Source organism: Arabidopsis lyrata (genome assembly GCF_000004255.2).
Source record: "Arabidopsis lyrata subsp. lyrata unplaced genomic scaffold ARALYscaffold_3, whole genome shotgun sequence".
Classification (NCBI taxonomy): domain Eukaryota; kingdom Viridiplantae; phylum Streptophyta; class Magnoliopsida; order Brassicales; family Brassicaceae; genus Arabidopsis; species Arabidopsis lyrata.
Window position 1 is genome coordinate 9,081,820 of NW_003302553.1, and position 23,118 is coordinate 9,104,937.

The following is a 23,118-nucleotide window of genomic DNA, read 5'->3' on the forward strand; positions in this document are numbered from 1 at the left end:
TTGCAACCCCCAAAAAACGTTCCCTTTAGATATATGTTTGGAATTGATCTTGTAAAAAAATTACATGTCAAATCTCAATAGCTCTTATATTGCTATGCATGGTTCTTCAATTACACATTATCTTTAACTAGTTCTATGTATAAGAAATATAAATGGACAGCAAGTTTCATTTGTCCATTAACTTATCTTCCTCTTCGTTTAAAAATGCGGTGATTCTTATCAGCAATCAACGTATATATTATAAGTTAAAAAGATACGTACGTCAACCAACATCTAATATACGATTTTTCGTCTATATATCTATCTAAAAGTCCCACCAAATGTAGGAGTCCAGAAATCTACAGTAGTATCGTGTGTCACTGGAAATGTGCTTGAAACTGGCACTAAGCATAAACCTCGACTTCTAAGATCTGCTTCTTCTGATACTTCTAGCTCTGTGGGATGATCACTCTGCATCATCATTAGAAAACAAAGAAAAAACATAATTAGTTGCAAATGATTTCTTTTTTCGTTGCAAAAACCGTCTCGTTACATTGTTTCTTGGAATAATAATGCTTTGTCCAATCTTGAAGATGAAGCAACCATATTAAATACATGTAATAAATTAAGAATGTGAACGAGAGCCGTACGTTTATTCAATGGTATAATAATAACAGTATATAATGGTTTAATAATGCACGTAAGATTATATAATTATAAAAGTTACCTGTTGATGTTGTAAAGAGGCTCCACTTTTCATGTATGGGTTGCTCAGAGCCTGAGTTATAATCATTTGCAGGTTTGTTGTACATCAGTAGAAGAAATACAATAACTAACTAAAACTGTAGCAGAAAATGTTTGTATATTAAGGAATGGGCTAACTTACTGAAACTTGTTGGTGTAAGAACTTAATGTATTCAATGGCTTCAGAGAGCACTGAGGCTGCATCAGTCTGACACAAAACCACATGAGATTCAGTAAAACAAAATCTAAGAATTATATTTCATCTCCAACATAAATATCTATAGAAATAGACTTTACATAGCATAAAATAAATCAAAAAAGATATAATAATAATAACATGATAAGTAATAATGACAGTATACAAATATACTAATACACACTCATCATCTTTCTGAAAGGTAAAGCAAAAAATTGCAGACAATGAGAGAGAGAGAGAGAGAGAGAGATAGTACCTTTCCGAAAGGTGAAACCAATTGTTGGAGCGCAGCGATTCTGTCCCCCATTTTCTCTTTCCTCACCTAATTCAGCAAAATTTAATTTATAAAAAATCCTTATTATATAAACAAAAAAAAATATGAAGTAGAAAAACTAAAGAGATCTATGCAAGAATTTTGGGAAGAATGTTTGTTTTCTTGATATAAAAGAATGTTTTCTAAAACTCATTATATATATTCTATCTTATACTTTGGTGGTAAATGATAATAAACCTAATTTTATTGGTCAAATTAGGGTTTCGGTTTTGTTTAATAGAAAGATTCGAGTTTTTTTTTGGCAAAACCACAGAAAGCTGGCTTTATTTCAATGTAGTTAAAGATGCTTTTATTTGTAGACCAAAAAAGAAGCTTATACTGTTTTCTGTTAAATAAAAATAATAAAGCAAAATACCTTGAAAGCTGGTGACGGAGACGCTGCTTCGCTCTTAGCTCTTTTCGCCGCCGGCTGCTGATGGCCTCCTCCTCTCTTTACTTCGCTGCTACTCGAATCTCGAATCTCCGTTATATTCTACGACCAATCAATACATATAAACATATAAATAAATAAATGAAAAAACAAAAAAGAACTCGTGCAGCTATATAAATATACCTTTGGTTGTTCGTCAAAACTCGGCGGGTGAATCTGCGGCGGTTGTAACGCCGGGAAAAAGTTAGAAGACGCGTCATGAGGAGGAGGAGGACCGGCGTTTCCGGAAGCCGCAGGGTTCCAAAACGTTGCGTTGTTAGAGAATCTCAAAGGACTGTGTGGTTTTGGTGGAGAAGATCTTAAAAACCAAGTCGATGGTAACGCTGACGCCATTTGATCATAGTTTCCGGTGGATGATCCAAACTGAGAATAGGCGAGAGATTGCTGCTGCTGATTCCTCGACTGTTGTTGATCGGAAGAGCCAAAACCACCTGCTTGTTGATGATGAAACATACCGGAAGATGAATTAGGAGTTGTCGTTGTTGCTGCGTACATGGTGTTGGAAGAGTTGTCAACAGCGAAACCTTGACATGTCACTGTGCTACTGTCGGTACTTGAGCTCCCATGAGGGCTGAATTGATGATCTAAGAAAAACCCGCGATTACCACCACTCGTTAAAATCTGCGGTTTGAAATCGCTTTGTGGATCTCGCCACAAAGCTTGGTGCTGGTGAGAGGAATCAGATTCTTGCAGCTGGTAAGAAGATGTGGATGACGTTGTGTTAGCGTTTGCGTTTGAACTCGCATCTAAATTGAGATTCTCTTGAAGCATCACACCAAAGCTTGTCTCCGCTTTACTATCCCCTCGTCTTTTGTTCCCCGCAAAGAAAAAGAAAAATAAGACAACACATAAATCTTATGATTGAACCCAAAAAAAGAAGAAACAAAATTAAGACTTACAAGAGAGATTGGTTCCATTGATCAACAGGTGATTGTGAAGAAAGCCCTAAACCAATCATCTGAAGATGATGATCAGTAGTAGCTAAAGAATGATCATGATGATGATGAAGCTTATGATCATGGAAAACAGCAGAACCACCAGATTCAATAGAGCTTGCTCTCATGGAAGATGAAGAAGATGGTGAAGAAGAAGAAGATACTTTCCACCAGCTTCCTGAGTTGATGAAATCATGATGATCTCCCATAGCTTTTTTTTTTCTCACTATATATATATATATGTGTGTGTATTGATGTTGGATCTTAATTTGTTGTGTCTTCTCAGATTGTGGTTACATGAAATGATGAGGATCCACACGAGAGAGATACTTATAGTTATAAATATTTATCAATTTAAATTGGATATTTTTTTCTGGTAGGGTTTTCGTTAACTATTTATGAAGAGAGTGAAGACATCCGATTAATGTTTGGTTGACATTTTTTCAGGTGGCTCTCGCTGACTCTCTTGCCCACGTCATTCCCAACTTCTGTTTTTGTTTACTAAAAATATTGTTGATTTTTTCCATTGGTTACACTTCAGAAGAATAATAGTATTTCATTTCTCCTACTTTCCAAAAGGGGTATTGAAAAAGGGGCATTTTTAACAATTTCTCTATAATATAATTATATCACTCATCTCTACTAATTATTTTATTTTTTTTGTCATACAACTCACAAAACTTGTTAGTTTAAACATAAATTATAACACAATAACAATACTAACACAAATCATTAAATCTTGACAACTTATTAAGACATACACGGTGATATTTTTGTATTAATAAACATCCTGCAATTTAGTATATGTAAATGTAATGACCTTTCAATTCATTAGCTAGTGATGATAGTATGTTGATAGGAAAATAATATAAATCCAGATTTAAGTATTTTCACATTGAGAAGTAAAACACTAACTAATGAGGAAATACAAATTGACTTTGTAGATAGATATTAAAAAAAAAAAAAAAACCCGAAGAGGTTGAAATGGATTTGACTTATTTTAAGCAAGAGAGACCAAGGATGGACTAGAAGGAGCGGGTCACAGTCACGGTCACAGTCATAGTCACAGACCACTGAGATATTTTTTTATTGTTTCTTTTCTATTTTTTTAATATTTTGGCCTTTGAGTTTGGCTATGAAACTTCAGCGTTTATTTTTTCCCAGTCACAGCAAGTCAACGAGTGGGCTCCACGTGGCATGCGCGCGTGCTTTCACACTTTGACCCCACTTGTTCCGTCTCAGAGTCAGAGCCTGAATACGACTCTTCTCTTTTCTTTTTTTGTTTTTCTTTACGGCATCTTTTTTTTTTCTTAATGTTAATTATAGATAACAAAATGTTAATTTCTGTAATTTTCTCTCTTAACTTTTAAAAGATTAGTATAATCCGATTTTGAGATCTTTTGTTTTATTCACTGGTCGTCGCCCTAATCATTTTCTTTTGCCTAACGTTTGTCTCTATACGCATCTTCTCATTTCCAATCTGAACGAGCCCGACAAAAAAAAAGTCACATTGATATTCAATTTTGCTGTTAATTTTTGCTTAAGTATTTGGATTATAGTCAAACAGTAATATCACATACGTACCTTCTCTTACAAGTTACAACCGTCAAAATTTTATATAGTTTGCATGATCCTGTACTCCTGTCTAAAAACATCACATTCTTAATACACTGGCATCAGTTCGAGTGACTGAATTCAGTTTACCCGATTTAACAACTAAATATATTCGAATAATTATTTGCAACACAAGAATAAAATAATCGAAAATGTGGATTTGGTGGAGCTAGCTACATATGCGTAAATAGCACCAGTAAGTTTATTTGCCTATTAAATGGGGGTGTTAATTGTTCATTTTTCTAACATTACAAGCGAAGTACTAATTATTACTCCTTCCGTTTCGGTTTAGTTGTCGTTTTAGGATTAAATTTTGTTTCATAATAGTTGTCGTTTTAGGTTTTCAATGCAAATGTTTGGTAAAAATTCCAGTTTTTTACTTACTGTTTTAATGTTTTGGCCAATGAAATTTTTATAAAATATATTAATAAAGGATAAAACAGAAAATTTAATGTTTTTCTTAATTTGTTTGAAAAAACCTTAAACGACAACTAAAACGAAACGGAGTGAGTACTTACTTATTACAATACGATTACCATTAAAGACAAAAGAGCTCCACGGCTGTTGTATTTAGTTGGTGATCTTTTAATTTGAAAAAGAAGAAGAATATCACAAATTTTCTACCTTGCAACATTTACGGGAAAAATGGAAAGTTTCAGTGGTATTTCACTTCTAATCATAATTTATTTGCGAACTTTTTAACATCGGTCGGTTTGGACCTCCATTTTAACCGTCTATTTTTGCATTTTGGAAATTTACCACTTGTCAAATCTGTTTTATTTTATGTATAGTTAGTTTTTAACATTGTTTGGGTTGCCCTGATTTCCAATTACTCACAAGTCTATAGATGTTTTACAAAATATTTCTTAGGAAACATATCACGAATATATATAAACGATTATATATATAGGTGTACTGACAAAATGATCTGAGATTTAAAGCACCCATAGAACTTGAACTCGTGACAATTTGAATCTATTGCTTAGCTCTAACTTTTATTAGATCACTAGATCAACTCATCTTGATCTACGCATATTAATTTGCGATCAAAGTCAAATAGTTCAAAATCCAATTGCATTGCTTGCAACATTGACTACTACACACTACATAAACTAGCTAGTGTTACTGCTCAAGGAGAAAAAGCGATAGACGACAACGGAATAATCTTGTTTCCAAATTGTCATTAAATTGGTTATGTCTCCATCAATTAATAGAATTATATACCAGATTGTGTCACACGACATGCTCTTCAACTGTCTTTGCCGTCCAAAACCGTTGGTATATACGTTGGATCCATCCTCCTCCATATGTTATTTGAAATGAAAAAACTTTTAGAATTGGTTTATGGTTATAGGGAAGAAGCTAGCTAGATTGAGGTAGAGCAATGCCGTCATAATGACGTAAGCATGTGGTGTGATGAAAAGGGACAAAACATAGAGAAGAAGATGAACATGTAAATTGTACAGTGAAGATTTAGACAGAAACTAAAGAAAAGCTGAGAGAAAGAGACTGTCGCGGAGACAAACCCACACGGCCTCTCTCATGGCCTTCCATCATCACATCATCAACTATATCAATTCCATTATTCATGATTATTAATTTTATGTATATACGGTATGTTAAAAAAAAACAAAGCTGATTTTTGATATATTCCTTTACTTCAGAGTAATACCACACACTCAATGATGGTTATAATTATTTTCCCCAACGTGTAACATACACAAATATCATGCATTATGATTCGAAATGATCTATATATACTGTTCCTTTCATTAATTACTTCTTTAAATAATTTTATTGCTATAATATACAGTATGTTAAAACTACAAAAATTATTGAACAACATACGTCATTTCATGAATTTGTGTTACATCCCAACGTTTTAAAAAAAAAACTAACATTCTAAGAAAATAAAATTACAATTTATGCATGTTTTCGTATTAAATTAAGTACACAGCCAATAATTTCATAAATGTAAGAAGATAATAAGACAAAAGTAAATAGTTATATAGGTCCAAAATGATCATCACTCCATCGATCAAACAATATAATTGATTAGATCTCGACCGTCATAATTTTTTAGGTTTGTAAAATATTTGTGTACACACACACTCTCTTATGCTCTCAACTATTCATTCTTGTCGCCTCTGTTTGACGTTTATCTCACAATTCTTCTTTATAAGTCAACCTATGAGTGATTTAATCGTTTACACGTTCTGCGTTTTGCTTTATATTTTATTCTTTTGACTTCGGTGTATAGATATATAATTTTTAGGGATATTTCTAATTATATATAGTGGCTCTTGGATTTACCGAATTATATATAAAAGTATATTTTTCAATAAGATGCATGATCCTAATAAATTAGACTGTGATCTATTAATCCAACTAAACATTAAACAAGAAACATACATCACATTTGAAGAGATTATTGATCTTCACATATCTATATCACTATATATTAGGCCACTATTTTGTACATATATATATAATTAAGTAATTAACTGCATTGTATGTGTAAAAGAAGAAGGTATTATATGTAGTTAGTGAAATGTTTTATCAAATTGAGATGAAATAATTAAAATCGTATAACTTGGAGGTAAATATTTGACACGAAGAAGCAAAGTCGTACCATTCGTATTGGCGTCAAATGTTAAATGCTTAAGTTAATGATTAGATCATAGAAAAAGTAACACCAATTTCAGTTTCTCCACTCTTCATGATTTCGCCATATATTATAAGACATATATAGCCATGTGTATGCATATTATACATATCACCTAGCCATATATATATGGTTAATATATATGTTTTAACAAACATATTTTAATGTACAGTATATAGTAAATCATAGATTAACAAAAAAAAAAAGTAGCAATAAAATTAGATTCTCTTGTTGACAATAATTTTTTTTTGTTTGTTTGTTAAAGAGTATTTGTGTTTGGATCCTTTTTTTCGCCATTTGTGTTTGGATCCTTATATGAGAAAAATGTGATTAAAAATAGTATATTTTGCAAAGTAATTTTTTTGTATATATGTTGGTATAATTTGTCATTAAATTCGGCGCTATTCAAAACATATCTTGGTAAGTGAATGTACGAGGGAATATATCTACATACGTATTTACAATAATACTAAATATTTGTATACAATATAGTAAATTAGTAATATAAGCCGCCCATAAGCACTAATTGACGAAAGAAGATGAAGAAGAAGAGAAAAAATGCTGAAGGAAATAGAAACAGCTAAGACTTCCACTTGGACAGATCAAATGGAATTGTTGTCTGTCTCAATATGTCTTATATAAGTCATTACGTGACAAAATCCCTTTTTGTAATGTAATATAAATTTCTTAATTCTTTCAACTACCTTAAGATATTAAATATATGAATTAATTAATTACAAATTTTGCGCACTTAATTCGTCGATTGCTTCATTATTATTTTTGTTTTGTTTTTTCTTTCTTTCAATCATATCCCCGCCGTACTTGCTTATTCTAGTAGCATAGCTTCCCCCACACAAACGTTATAATTAATTGATTATATGTACATAAATATACATTATTATATATCTTACTTGTGTACTAATAATATGTAAAAGTTAATATTTAGGTCAGCTAGTGGTAGAGTTCATATCTAGATTGATGACTTCTACATTTGGATAATTCAATATTAGCTTCTAATTTGTTGTTATAAACGTGTTTTCTCTTGGAAAATTCATGATTTATGTTCTTTAGTTCAAAGGAAAACGTAAAATCAATGGGTTTTCTAATATAAAGAAATTGGTTCAAAAAAATCATCCAACTCGTTAATTTTTGTAAATTTACCTTTAACTTTATAAAATACAAATTAATCTTACGAAATTAAAAATAATTCGCAATATAACTTTTTTCTCTACAGTTAAATTTGTAAATTTTTTGAAAATTAATATGTCAAATCGAAGCCTTCGCGAGGATTTCAACTCTATATATACAATTTGAAAATCTAATATATATGGCCATGAAAACATTTACAATATCCGTATAAGAGTTATATTGTATCTTATTTTTGACTTTGTATGATTAATCTGCATTTTTTTAGATGGAAGGTAAAATTACAAAAATTGATGACTTAAATAATTTTTTTTGCAGAAAACCTTAATATAAGCATAATTTATTTGCTATTATTAAAAGAAAACAAATCCCACAGTATTAATTAGTCAAAATCTGATGACAAAAAAAAAAATTTAGTCAAAATCTAAACTAAGCCTGAATTAAATCATAAATGTCTCGGCTTCGCCATTGTTCATTTAATAAAATTGAAACAATTTATTTTTTACAAAATTTCAAGAATCTTGAGACATTATATATTTTTGATTAAAAAAACATTATATATATAACTATAAAATATGATTTATCATACCTGTACTATTTTCCTAATTATGTGATATGAAGAGGTATTGATATCATTTGAGCAAACGTACTATGATCAGAAATATGATTTCATAACTAGTATTATTCGTTTGAATAACATATATCTTAATTAAATATTTCTTGAAATATTTAGTGGATATATTAATAATCGAGCTGATAATTTCTAAATAAAGCATAATGAATTCATCGTCACCAACTTTTCCACCCGTCCAAAACCCCACAGATGTAGACCAAATCATAATTCTTCTTTCTAGATCTAATTAATCAATTTCTGTTTTTTAATTAGTATAATTAGGGGTTGACATATCTACAAAAACTTGCCCATCGGATATCATATCCTCTTGTAAATAATATATTATTTGATTATGACTCTGATACGGATGAATTCAAATAACTTATTTATTTAACTAGCATTATGGCCACGGACGTAGTACTTGTTTTACTAATTGGAAAATTTTATCAACTACTAAACATTTTAAGAGAAATACGTATATTTCAAAAAACATTTGACAAAGAGAAAGAAAAAATGACATAGCTAATTTGAATAGGTGGGATGAGTATAAATACATGTCTAAAACAATCTCACTCTCAGTCTCATCACTTCTCTTCAATTATAATCGCCAATTGTCATTGTGATCAGAAACATGGTGATTTCACCCTTATAACCGGATTAAGTGACCTGATAAATATGTTTGAGAACCTTAAAGATGGAGATCTTGTGCATACTCTCTTATCGTGCTTTTGTTTTCACCTATAACTTTCTCCAAGAATGTCTAACTTGTTGCTGCCGAAAAAAAACAATTACAGAAAACCAGAGACAATTCAGGGCCGGTCCAAAGTTTCAAAATTTTCTTTGATACCCTACGCATAACTAAAAATTTAGGCATTTTTGTTAATGTAAAAAAAAAAATTCTCCCAAAAAAAATATTTTATAATGTGAGACCCTAAGCGATGGCTTCACTTGCTTGCCCTCCGGACCGGCTCAGAGTTAGTGAGATATAAAAAAGAGAAAGATAAATATCTTTTTGCAACAGAGAACAAAGAAATACGAAAATTTTAGAGAACAAAAATGAAATCGCTGGTTTTTTGTACTTTGACAAACTCAAACAGTCTCAACCACTTGATCATCATATATGTGACCAACAATTAGTGAAAAGAAAACCAAAGGAAAATTAAATGACAGTTACCTTGGATTAATCACAATCTAACAATTTAGTATTCACGATTTGCTTCGTGGAATTGTTCTTTTCCCGAAAATGTTTCCCACAAAACCCTGATATTGAAGCTCATGTTCGATGTGCCCAACTTCTATAAAATATCAATATCACAAATTGTAAAATTCACAACTTATACATCAAAATTAAGACCCAAAACAGAATATGCAAAACGAAAAGATATACAATCTTGAAATATTACAAATTTGATACCTAAAACATATATGCAGCGCCAGTGTTTGATTTCAAAAACCAGAATCACTCTCGTTCTCGTGTTTCATCATCGCGGTCCGCAATTCACTATGTTCTCTTGTTCAGTATCACCATTTTCTTGTTCTCCTCTTCATCTGTAATTGATAAGGAATTCTGATTTGAGAAGGAAAAGTGGACCAAAAAGTGGTAGAATGGTATATCTAACATGGCGTGCAGTTGGTCGCCGAGAAAGTAACCGGTCGGAGGTGAGAAATTTAAAAAACTATAATTCACAAAGAAAAATGAAACCGTATAAATAAGGTGACCAATCAACTGCAAGAAGGAAACGGTTTCATATTTTCTTTGCAAACTAATTTGCTATTGTAGTCATGGAAATCGTGGGGAAGGCGGCGGCGAGTAAGAGGGAAAGATATTAGGGTTGTAAATATTAAACTATTTAATATTGTGTAAAAATAATTAGTTGTGCAGTTGCTAAAAAACAAAAATTTGTGTGCCACGTATTGGTTTGCTAACGTGTCAAGAACTGGAAGTTTTTTTTGTAAGAAATAATATTTTTTCTGTCAATTTTTTTTGTTCTGTAGATAACGTAATTAGATGTACAAAAGTAAAAACAAAAGAATTGAGACTTAACACACGTGTAAGATAGATAGAGTTGCAGTTATTGAAAAAGTGAGTGTTGATTTAGTAGATATAGATTGGTTAATTGGCCTGTTTTTTTTTCAATATGTTTAACAAATTAAAAGAGGAGTTGTAAGTTAAACGAAAGAGTCAGATAAATTTATAACAAAGTGGTCGTATCCCGCTGGTTAATAATGTTTAGTGTTAACTAAAACAATTTTTGATTTGCCATAATTTTTTTGGTCATGTCAGAAAGTTGTCATGACTCATAAATTAGATTAAGTTTCTTCTCCGAAAATTCGGGGTAATGTGTCAATGCTTTGTCTCTGTGGAAAGATGAAAGATCAAAAAATTGAAGCAGTCGTTTTTAGAAAATCACAGCATGACAAGTTCCAGCTTATTATAAGTCAAAAAAGAAATAAATATGTAATATACCATAGTAATACATCCTTTTTAGGAGTTGGCATATTAATTATTTACTTATTTTGAACTAGTGCTTCCAACAAAAATATCTTTTAAACGTTTATCTTTCGATATCAACAACAATACTGAGTATAAAATTGACTCTTCTCAAAAAAAAAAAAAAAAAAAATGAAAATTGGCAGTAAAAGAATATCATAGAATGAAGTGATATGGACAACTCTACCGGACACCTCTGTCCGAACATTCTCCCGACCTTTATCATATGGGCTCACTTCTTATTCAAATCTCTATCTATTAAAAAGGGGTTAGGTGCCAATCTCGAATGAATTGTTCAAAACTATATTTACAAAAGAAAATTATGCTACTTTTATATAACGACAATTACCATTTAAAATATAATTATACACTTACTCATAGTGGTCTAGTGATTGAATGATTTATTTTTATTTTATTTTAAATAATGTTAAATTAGATTCAAAAGAAAAATATTGTCTTTACAACTAGTGCATCGTTGGATTGAAATTTAAGAGCTTAGATACATGAACACGTTGAAACTATAAGAGTTTAACTTCTCGATTCGTTATTAGAATTCGACAAGTATATTAGAATTCGAGTTATTCTATTGAGATTTCAATCGTAATTTGTAATTATGGATGGCTTATATGACTCAAAATCTAATTTTCGTACAAATTGTAGAGATTAGTTTGGATTTTGGCTCGAGATTCTTCAGTTATCAATGTTAATAAATTTTTAATACTCGTAGCCCGTAGTTAATTACCAAAAAAAATATATTCAAAACTAGAGGTCTAAGACTAATCACGGTTCAAAATTAACAGCTGTTTATTAATACCAGTTACGATATTAATCTTTTGATTTGTAGCTCTATACATCTAGTGAAATTGATATACAACTTTAACTAACAACAACCATTGTTGAGAAAAGTGTTACTCAATAGGCAGACGATAAGCCAACTCCTAACATCTAAACGTATAGTATAATGGACTATTAATACATACAAATCTTTAAGTTGTAAAAAACATAAATGGTGTTTTGATACTTCTAATTTCTACATAATCAAAAAGTACGAGGAAAATCGTCAATATGTGGACAATTGGTTAGAGCTAGCATTAGATAGATCGAAGTTGTATGATAGCAATACCTCATTTTTGCATCATAAAAATAAATAATTTTAATTTATGGACCAAATTTGTTTTTTAATTTACTCTTTGTCGAAGGCAAGGAAAAGGAAAAAGAATTGATGATAACAATACGAAGAGAACAAATAATGGAGCGACTTTTTGTTCTACTTTTCTCGATCTGCCATGATTGATTATATTCTTGAGACTAAGCTTACTTAATTGAATATCATCTTAAAGAGAAAGTAACGTCTTTAATTAAACATTAATTATTGGACTTTGTGCATTTGATTATCACATAATGATTAACCTATAAAATTATAATAGTTTGCCTACGTCTTGAGAGATATTTAGCTTTTTGTATCAAAAAGAATTATATCTTTGTCATCTACTTCGTTATTAAACTTGGGATGCTTGCAACATCAACATGATAAACGATGTTGTTAGTGAGACCGATACAAGCCAAATGATGTTGTCGGTGTAAAATAAATGGTGCAAATATTGAAACATTACTATATTAGTTAAGTATTTTTAATTGTTCAAATGGGGTCATCTTTACAAGTTTTACATACACAAAGGTTTTCAAATTTTGAAAGAAATATATGTAAAATTGTGAACTTAGCACGAAATATTAATATAATTAAACCTTTTCTTCTATAATTACTCTCATGAACCATGACGTGGTTTGGTATCAATTAGGTAACATAAAGTAATTCAATTCTTATCTACAGATTCCGTTAAGCACATGTGTTTTAATTTAGGGTCTTTGGTTCATGAAATTATTCATCTTTTAGCCGAAAATTAAAGAAACGCAAGTTCATAATTCTTCAAAATGTTTGAAAAGTAGAGTACACTAGCTCAACCAGAGGGGTCGATTGTTTAAATCTATAGCAAAAGACATGAAAACAAAACAGAATGTTTCAAACGAAAAAAGAACCAAACAAAGTCACATGCTCGACTTTGTTCTTGATCAGAAAGTACACTCGACATCTTTATGGAAAGAACATGCTTTCATGTCTCAACTGTGGCGTCTCCTTGTGCAATTAATGAACATCGACATAGGGAGAAACAAAAGACAAACATGTCGTGATTAAGTTTTGTTTGATCTCTCAATTGTTTAAGCTTTATAAGAAACTTTCTTGTCATTGTTCTATGTTAAGTGTGGCAAAGAAAAACAGATAACTCGTAAAAGAAAGAGAAAGTGAGATCGAAACTAAGAGAGTAGTAACATAACAAAAGCTTGAATCTTTCTCAATTTCCTCCAGTTCAACGTCGATCTAATCCCAAAACATAATAATACAAAAAAAAAAAATCATGGACTTCGTTAAACAAAGTACGCTGCGAATACATCATAATACAGGTTATCATGTTCATCATCCTGATGGTATATCAAAGCCTACACACTTGAAAACACAAGTGTTCAACGACTATCATATTATTGGGCTTTCTTTGTGAAGGGATCAGATTTTCGAAAGTAAAACAATCTCTCAATTCAAATGGCCAAAAACGTAAGAGAACGAAGTGAGACCAAAACAGAGACTTGAGACACTCTGGTGTATAAAAGGAACACTCTTTTACACTTCAGCTATCGATATACAAAACATCGTCTTTCGATAAGTTCATTTTCCCATTCTTCCTCCGTCCGCTCCTTCGAGCTCCATCTGGTTCTCCCCTCTATAAAACCCGCCCGTTAAAACTCATAATCGAAGAAGCAGGGAAAACTGAAGATCGAAAGATATTAAAAAGGAGACAAACCTTCCTCAAGACAAAAGAGAGGTATAGATATGCAGCTTCCCATTCATCAGCTGATAATGTGCCTGAAAAGATACTAATCGAGTTAGTTATGTTTTTCTCGCATTTGGTTAGAATCAAAAGGATGATATGAAGCAGGAATCGAACAGATACTTACTCTGATCATTGTTACCATCACCCAAAGCACCAAGCCTTCTCATGAGTTCCACAAACTCTGGCTTTTTCATATACTCATGGACAAACTCGTGGGAGTTCTTCACAAATACCAACTCTAAATCATACTATCCAAAAGTTCATGGACAATGTCACACTCACAAATATAAACCAGTGTTTTTGGCAATTAGAAGGTTTTCAAGTTAACACGGTATCAAGTAATTACCTCTTCTGCTAAAGACTTGAAGACGTTAAAGGGCACAATCCATTCAGGACAATCAACAGCATCCTACAATACAAGTTCCTATGTTATATTTTCTTTTAAACAGCAAATATGACAAGGGAAGTTTCTGGAATCTACATTGAATAGCTCGTCGTGTTCTTACAATCTATCTACACCGATATATTTTCTTTTAAAATGCTTAAATTTCTGAGGTAAACTAAGTGAATATCTCAAGAATATTGTACATAAAGTAAGTACCTCCAGATGAAATACGTATTCGATACCAAATGGGCTGCTAGATTTGAACTTCTGAACCACATAACGAGAAAATCATCATCAGAACCGGGAAAGAGAGGACATTCTGCTAAATGAATTACGTTAAAATTAAGGACAAAGAAAGGTCACCTTTTGGGAATACTCTTCACCAAAACGAATCCAGTATACACTATTACCAATCTCCAAACCTTCAGCTGCGTATTCAGTATACAACAAAGAACAGTTTAATTTCCAAAACCCAGAACAACTGAGGAAAAACTAGAACGAAATGTATAGGAAGATTACGTTTTTTACTTAGATAGGTTGAAATAACATACTAAAGATTAAGTTTGAAGCTGTAAAGCACAAATCAATTTTCATAGGATGACAGATCAAATTCTAAGCAAAGAAGGAAAAAGAAAAGAACCTTCTCTGAGTTTTTTTATAATAACATTGGCATCTGGCATTGTTCCGATAAAGACACCTCCTGGACGAAGTAAAGCTGAAACATTTGCCAAAGCTCGTCGTGCACGTGCCTCAGTAGTCCATGAGTAATGCATAGCAAACTACAATTTAACAATGAATTGGTAACTTTAGAATCCATAACTACACCACTGACCATATTTCAACATAACGCTACAACTTCAATATGCCAGTGGGAAAAAATCATTTTGGCACAACCTAGTTACAAAGCCGAAGTAGATTCTCGTGACTAGTAAAACCAAATATGTTATCTGAAACAGTTCAACCTAGAGCGGAAAAGTATTTAAAACAGAAAGGCGATTGAAATATATAAAACCTGGCAACTGCAGATATCAAAAGGGGCATCCTCTTCAAGAATCTTGTCTAGCTCTACCTGAAATCATTGAAATGCAATTCCACAATTAGGATTTACAAATAGTCAAACAAAAGAAATTTTGGGGTTGTTGTTGCATCGACATCTAATAATACCATGTCAATAAATTTACGTCTTAAACAAGATTCCTAAACTACTAGAGAAGCTTATCTCAGTATACCTCAAAACAATCTCCACATAGTAATCGAGACGGAAAACTGAACTTTTTACGCCGTTGATGATGGTCTGCATCACCATTATAACGCGTGCGACAATCTTCAATCTGTTATTAAGAACAACATAGAAGCACTTCTCAGATATAGAGATAAAAAAAACAAGCAAAAAAAGATAGAGCTATCATTCAGCCAGTAAACTTACCGACCCTTCAGCAATATCGATTCCAACATAGTACCCGATTCTCGCCTTATCCCACTTGATCAAATCACCACCCTGGTAGATGTAAAAGCAATACATTGGGAACAGTTTTGAGAAATAACAATTGACATGAACAATAAGATCGTTTTAAGAAAAGAACCTTCCCACAGGCAAGGTCGAGAACAGCATCGTCAGGACGAGCATAAAGCTGGATCAACACACTTTTAATCTGTTTGCAAGAATAAGAAAAAGAGGAACAAAATTGAATATCATAATACAACAAGTTTCACGGAGAGAAAGATGTAATGAGTAACAAACCCAATTGTTAAGTTTCTTCAAATGAATGATGGGACTAGCTTCTCGCTCTTCCAATGTTTGGTTTGTTCTTCGACTGTAATGATCAGCAACTTTCCGGGCAAAATTCTTTGTGGTTTCATCTTCCAGAAACTGAGAATCACCTGAAAGAATCTGACTTTAAGCTTTACACAATCATAGGCATTTTGGCAAAACTATTGCTTAAAGAAACTGGCTTAAAGCTACAAAATCATAAGACTCCAAGTAAAAGATTAAACTAAAACTCGAACAAGACAGCAAAACACAGTTAACACTTGATAGAAACTATAAAGAACGAAACTTTTTCCAACCGGGTAACAAAAGGAACTCTCAGGTCCAAAGAAGAAACTAGGAAGGGATAAAAAAAAAAACACAAATCGAATCGACAGAGAACGAAGAACCCAGATTATGCAGAGAGGGAAAGGAAACCTTCGGGATTAGATTTGAATCGGGAAGAAGGAGGAGGACCAGAGCTTGAAGGAGATTCGGAGAATCCTCGTTTCATTACAAAAAAGATGTAGTAAAGCCCGTTTGTTGTGTACGAATGTCTCTATCTGCAAGCTCTTTGATGTTCTTCAATGATTAAGAACCCAATTAAGAAAACCAGAAAAAGGAAAAAAAGATTTTCGAGTTGGGATTTTCTTAAATCTTCTTCACCCTCCGATTCACTTTTTTTTTTTTTTTGGTTTCTTTGGCAAAAAGCAAAAACTGGTTTAATATCGGCTTACAGGAAAAGAAAACCCCCAATTCTGCTTGCGGCTGCGGCTTGTTTCATGCCGCTCTGATGCGACAAAATATTTTGGCCGGGAAAAAAAAAAAGAGGTAGTAACAAAACGATTCCACTGGGGATCGAACCCAGAATCTCTGGTTTCGTAGACCAGCGCCTTATCCATTGGGCCATGGAACCTGTTGCCTACTCCGTCGCACAATGCATTATATATCCGCGAAAACTAAAACAACACATTAAGATAGTAACATTGTCAAAGATTTCATGACATTTATCATAATTTTTGACAATAACATTATTAGTGTTAAAATACAATAATACTAGAGAATTTGATAATAACATCCATGTTTTTTGGTAATAGCATAAATAGTGCTACTGGTAACAAATTTATGATATTTGGTATTTTGTCATCAAAACTAATTTTATGTTCATGACAACATATCTAATGATTATTTTCTTTTAAAATATTTTAATGATTTTTGCATCGATGATATCCTATCCATGACTTTCGTGTACTATTTTCGAAGGAGGAATAGTTTTGGATTTATAAACGTAAACCGTTTGACAAAAATTGTCCAATAGTTTTGAATGTTCAATTTCCTAACCATTTCATAATCTTTTGTGATGATCTTTACAGGACCGGAAGATGCAACAAGTCTCATTCCGATGAGATCCAAGGTTTTGGATTATGTCTCAAAGTCAAAAGTTAAGGTGATTATTTTCAAATTGTTTGTAAGAGTAGGATTGAGAGTTGTCTCTCTCTCTCTCTCTCGATATATCTCATATTTGTTTCGCTTTGGTTGCTCTAGTGCTCTTGCTATTTCTCTTGTACATCGGATAGGTTCGATGGTGCCTATTTTGAATCGAAGAATTAGTTGACAAAAATAAAATTAAAACACGTTAATGTAGTTTAAAGTTTTTTCAAAAATGAAAGCAAACATAGAAACCGGCCCATTTGCTTGTAGCCCAATTTAGTCTGTTTTAAGTCTTTTAACCTAAGACGTGATTACTGTCGACTTCTTTCCCTTTGATCATTCTTCATCGCTTGAATCCTCGCAAAAAAAAAAAAACCCCCAATTCTCTGATCCGATATCCGAAGATGGAAGCTGTTTTTCGCTTTAATGGACCCGTTGCACCTGCCTTCAAAATTGACATTCAGGCTGATGGTTTTACAGTAACTGTCCCGGCTGGTTTTACCATTACCGTTAACCCTGTTGCCGGATCCGGTGTACAAATTCATCCCACGCTTGGAGGTGGATTCAACGTTAATGGAGCCTCTCCCGTCGCTGAAGATGTTAAGCCTCCCGTTTCATAACAAATAAGTCTTTTGTTTACGAATGTGGAGTTTGAGTTTTTCTCATTCTTTGGCAAACAAAATTGGTTAGATTTTCACTTTCCGATTTATGGCAAGCAATATTGGTTAATGTTTAACGTGCATGAAATGCTTATTGTTTTTGTGGTAGCAAAATAAATGTTAATTCTGTTATATCATGCATGTACCACCATTCCAAAACCCAAAGACTTGATTGAATGCAAAATCACAACACGAAAAAACCAAGAAGCACTCGTAACGCAAAAATACACATGTAAGACTACAAAACAATTCGACATTTCAAAAACACCTATTTTCTAAGATCTTGATTCGTGTCTCCATGTCTAAGTGTAAATTCTATTTCTTTAACATATTACTTCTCCTCTTCCTCTGTTACTTTCACTCTCAGCTTCGTGCATTCCAGACATTGTGTCATACAACGGCTTGTTTAACGTCTCCGGCAAGTAAAACGCAAGCCCACCTCCCACTAACCCGCAAACCGCAAAAACCCCAAACGGTAACTCCTCCCCTAAAACCACCACAAAAGGCGCCAGAATTGCTCCCATTTGAGCTGCTTGAGTCGCACAACCCAATGCTGCGTTCCTCACCACTGTTGGAAACAGCTCCGCGATGTATATGAACAGAAGATTGTACGTTCCTGCCATCCCGAATATCCCTAAAACCCCTGACACCATTCTAACCGATTTCCATGGACCAGCTCCCCATACAGCGAATCCTACGAGACAGAAAATGCAGCTGAACCACTGTGTCCCAATGGACAGCGGTTTCCTCCCGTACTTGTCTAGCAAAACCGCGGTTATAGCAAATGCCGGCATTTCCGACACCGCGTTGACAAAGACGTTGAGGTAGAGATTGGTCTTGAGGTTGACTACGTTGAGGCTTAGTCCGTAGTATACAATCGAGACTGTGAAACTTATGGCAACCGAAATGAGAAGTCTGATCCGCATGAGAGGCGACAGTATAACATCCTTGAGCGAACCCTCAACAGCAGTATTCCTCTCTCCGTTTTTATTTTCCACGTCGTCGTCAAGAGCAAGAGTGACTCCAGCGGGAATGTGGCGCCCGTTCGTTTTAGCGATCAAATGCATCAACTTCATCGCCTCGTCTACTTTGCCTCTCACGAGATACCACCTAGGGGACTCGGAGATGAATGGGATAACAATGAGTAGGAACAAGAGAGACGGTAACGATGACACTATAAAAAGCTCCCTCCACGATCTGAAAACGTAAGCAATGCCGGAGAGAAGTGCAATGCCGGCAGAGAAGAAGTAGAAAGTTGACATTCCGGCTACACCACGTTTGCTTGGTCCTATGGGTTCAGTGGCTAGGACAAACGCAGTTAGGCCAACACCACCGGTGCTGAAACCAGTCAAGAACCGGAGAACCACATAGGTCCAATAGTTTGGGGAGAAAGCTGTTGCGATACCAAAGATTGCGTTGATAATGCAAACAACTGTTAGCGAGCCTTTTCTTCCTAGCTTTGAGTCCGATAGATGTCCGAATACTCCTGCACCTGCACATAATTGAGTCGGGACACTATCATTAGGCCATGTTTGTAAGTTGTAATTAAAAATGTAATCAGAAAAAGTATACAAATAGTTAAATTTTGGTTAAAGACTTATCAAAGATTTGATAAGTTCATAGGGACCCATAACGCATGTATGGTCTACATGAAGTGCTTTTTGAGATATGTTGGACCAATGTTTCACAATCTTTTTTGGTTGACATGAAAATGATATCTTCAACTTCAAATTGAAGATGACGTATTTCATGCCAGTTACATGTAAAAAAATTGACTAGTATGCAACTCTAAATTGGATATTCCTTCGTATATCCTATTCATTATATATAATGTGCATCAAATTTAGAGATTGGATAATCCAGAGCCAAACTGTCCCTTTTATAAACTAATCTAAACATAAGCCAAGATAAGGCAAACAACTTTTGTTTTTTCTATTATTAAACCAAAGTACTCTAGATGTCTTTTTGCCACGTTTGTTTCTAATGTGAAAGTGAATGTTGTAATCATTTTTTTCGGATAAAAAACGAATGTTGTAATCATCATTCACTAATGTCATAATATAAACGCTAACGAATACTGTGTTAATAATAATCAAGACTAGGCCTGGACAAAAAACCCGGACCCGATACCCGAACCGATACCCAGACCGAAAAAATCGGGTTGGGGCGGGTTAGGGTATTAGAAAATTACCTTATTGGGTAGAGTATTATATTACCCGTGGGTATCGGGTCGGGTCGGGGATTATCCGTTACCCATTTAGGGTACCCACAAACCCGAAGAAATACACATATTTATATATGTATATAGATAATTAGATATATAGTCTTATATAGTTATATATTTATATGTATGTCCTAGATTTTAGGTTTTGTGACTTTTGACGTTTGAGTTTATATATGTATATAGATAATTAGATATATAGTCTTATATAGTTATATACTTATATATATGCAATACACATGTTTATATATGTATATAGATAATTAGAATCTACTCTTAACACTTAAGAGTGAAATAGTCATCTTTGTTATTTTGGATTGGATTTAGTATTTAAATGTCATGTTTGATGTTCTATTCTCTTTTTTTGATCATTTGAGTATGTAAAGTGATTTTAAACTTCGGGTATTATCCAAACCGACCCGAATCCGATAATACCCGAACCGGACCGGAACCGAAACTATAGGAATACCCGAATGGACCATAAATTCATTACCCATTCAACCCGAACCCGAACGGGTTTTACCCGAACCCGAACGGGTTACCCATATGTCCAGGCCTAATCAAGACCATAACTAAGATCTACAAACAATTACGGGATTCCAAACATAATTCAAATTTTGATTAACAAATTATAAGTATATAAACCCACGAAGGTTATACCTAGCTAATTCAATTTTTTTTAAAAAAAGGGAATGGTATGATGTAGATTAATCATGATTTACGACAAAAGGTATCATGATTTAAGTCTGAAGCGGTGTATAACCCAATGTTTATTTGCAGACAGGCGCATGCCATGCCACGAGAGAGATTTGTGTGTTTCGACTTTACAGATCAATGCAACGAATTAATTATGTTCCATGATTAAATTAAAGTAAGGAAGTTTTGACTTTTATACCAAAAAAGCCAACAAGATAATAAACATATATATAATGTGATCAACTCGTTAGACAGTCGGTCACATGTATGTTATACATTTTTTTTTTGTCATTTTAGTTGTTTGGTTTCTTTGTTTGTCACCAAGCCCTATCAAAGTCTATCTTTTCTTTCTCGCCAATCATTTTTTTTTGTGTGTGTGTGTGTGAACTTGGACCGCCTAATGGGTAAAAGCATTATCATCCAAATTTTCTAATACTAAAAAAATTGAGAGGTATATCGAAAAAAAGTGAGGTATATCTTCACTCTAAAGTGTTATTTTACAAAATTTTTTGGATAAATCGTAAAAGATTCATGTAATCAAGGCACGTGGTACGAATGCTCCAGATTCAAGCCAACGTGCCCATTGATGTGCTCATAACTAATTTATTGGTTCGATCACTATACACTTATGCACAACTAACAGCTAATTTTAATGTTTGTTGATATATTCATTAATTATAGGATAATTCGAATATAGCTAAATCTGCTTAAACACGAGTTCGTGATTTTAGAACGATTTTTTTTTACTCAGAAACTATATTAAAATCCTAATTATGTATTTATTTATTTTCTTAAGAAAAGAATCCAAGATTAGAGTTTAAATTTTTTTTAGTGTAATTAAAAAAACTATTAGAATTGAGAAAACATTTTTAAGCTACAGCTGTTATTTTCTGTTTTGTAATTTCCCTAAATCACAAAAAATTTGGAAGGAAAATAAAAAACTTACCGATCATGCATCCGGCGAAGAAAAGAGCTTGAACAAGACCAACTTTATACTTCTCACCGCAAATCAATCCCCACTCCGACACCGTGGAGCTCCCTTTACCCGCCGTCCATTCCCAAGAACTCGGATCCATATCGCAGTTAGATGACCCGACCCGACAATCCGACCCGACGCATCTCCACTCGGGTTCTTGATCGGCAAATATCATAACCATCGTGTGGAACGCCTCTAAAGCCCAAGCAATACACGTCAACACAAAGTGTTTCAGCTGCCACCTACCAAACTCGCCGCAGTATCTTTGTAACATCTCATCTATGCATAATCTCTCCTCTCCCTCCGCTTCTTTCTTCGCCGGAATTTTCTCCAGCAACGGTTGTCGGACGTCGTTACCGTTTCTTTCATCTGGAGATTCCATATTTAATTTTTTAATTTTTACAGTGTTTTTTTTTGTTTTTGTGTTTGGAGGCGTTCTTGATTTTGGTTTGACGCGAAGAAGGAGGTGGCTTCTTTGTCGTATTTATATCTCTTGTTTATCGGAAAACAACTTTTCTTCCTTTTTATCTAGTTTCTTAGATTTATTTTGATTAAGGAACTATTTTTTTTTTGTTGACGATATTGACTACATTTTAATCGGCTTATATAATAATTTCAATATGTCATGTTATTAACGTTTATGAGTTGTCCACTTTGAAAATTAGTATGCCAAATCATGTATTATTCCCCAAATTAGTACAGTACATAAAATTCATTTCAAAGTCAAAACAATTGATTCTATATATGGTTAATTACCAAACGTGTAATCGTTAATTAGTAATTACACGATCGAATACGTGTTTTATAATATGACATGCTAAAATTGATTAATCATATTTAGGAAAAAAAATATATGGTAAAACTGAATACAAATGTGATGAATGTATACCACATTTTCATGTTTTATTTAACAAAATGATTTCATATTTTTTTTAATTCTTCATAACATTCATTAAATTTTCATATTTCAA

The 23,118-nt window shown here is 33.1% G+C and overlaps 3 protein-coding genes and 1 non-coding gene across 4 annotated transcripts; all 4 read right to left on the reverse strand.

Moving 5' to 3' along the window:
• LOC9321457 (transcription factor bHLH123) lies at positions 1-3,186 on the reverse strand. Its single transcript, XM_021033769.1, has 7 exons — positions 2,583-3,186; positions 1,807-2,491; positions 1,609-1,725; positions 1,176-1,241; positions 866-931; positions 707-757; positions 1-450 (listed from the first exon to the last, which is right to left on the reverse strand). The coding sequence occupies exons 1-7, from the start codon at positions 2,825-2,827 to the stop codon at positions 301-303; spliced, it is 1,380 nt and encodes a 459-aa protein (XP_020889428.1). The 5' UTR covers positions 2,828-3,186; the 3' UTR covers positions 1-300.
• Positions 3,187-13,483: 10,297 nt separating this feature from the next.
• On the reverse strand, positions 13,484-16,919 carry LOC9321458 (mRNA cap guanine-N7 methyltransferase 1). Its single transcript, XM_021033393.1, has 13 exons — positions 16,603-16,919; positions 16,159-16,298; positions 16,001-16,069; positions 15,844-15,915; positions 15,647-15,748; positions 15,430-15,486; positions 15,058-15,196; positions 14,781-14,845; positions 14,634-14,684; positions 14,379-14,441; positions 14,157-14,280; positions 14,003-14,064; positions 13,484-13,921 (listed from the first exon to the last, which is right to left on the reverse strand). Exons 1-13 carry the CDS (start codon positions 16,676-16,678, stop codon positions 13,829-13,831), a joined length of 1,113 nt encoding a protein of 370 aa, XP_020889052.1. The 5' UTR covers positions 16,679-16,919; the 3' UTR covers positions 13,484-13,828.
• Positions 16,920-17,007: 88 nt separating this feature from the next.
• On the reverse strand, positions 17,008-17,080 carry TRNAR-ACG. Its single transcript has one exon. It is a non-coding gene; the product is annotated as a tRNA-Arg (tRNA).
• Positions 17,081-18,360: 1,280 nt separating this feature from the next.
• LOC9319331 (organic cation/carnitine transporter 4) lies at positions 18,361-22,811 on the reverse strand. The gene is made up of 2 exons (XM_002885347.2): positions 22,118-22,811; positions 18,361-19,746 (listed from the first exon to the last, which is right to left on the reverse strand). The coding sequence occupies exons 1-2, from the start codon at positions 22,527-22,529 to the stop codon at positions 18,578-18,580; spliced, it is 1,581 nt and encodes a 526-aa protein (XP_002885393.1). The 5' UTR covers positions 22,530-22,811; the 3' UTR covers positions 18,361-18,577.
• Positions 22,812-23,118: the final 307 nt, after the last annotated feature.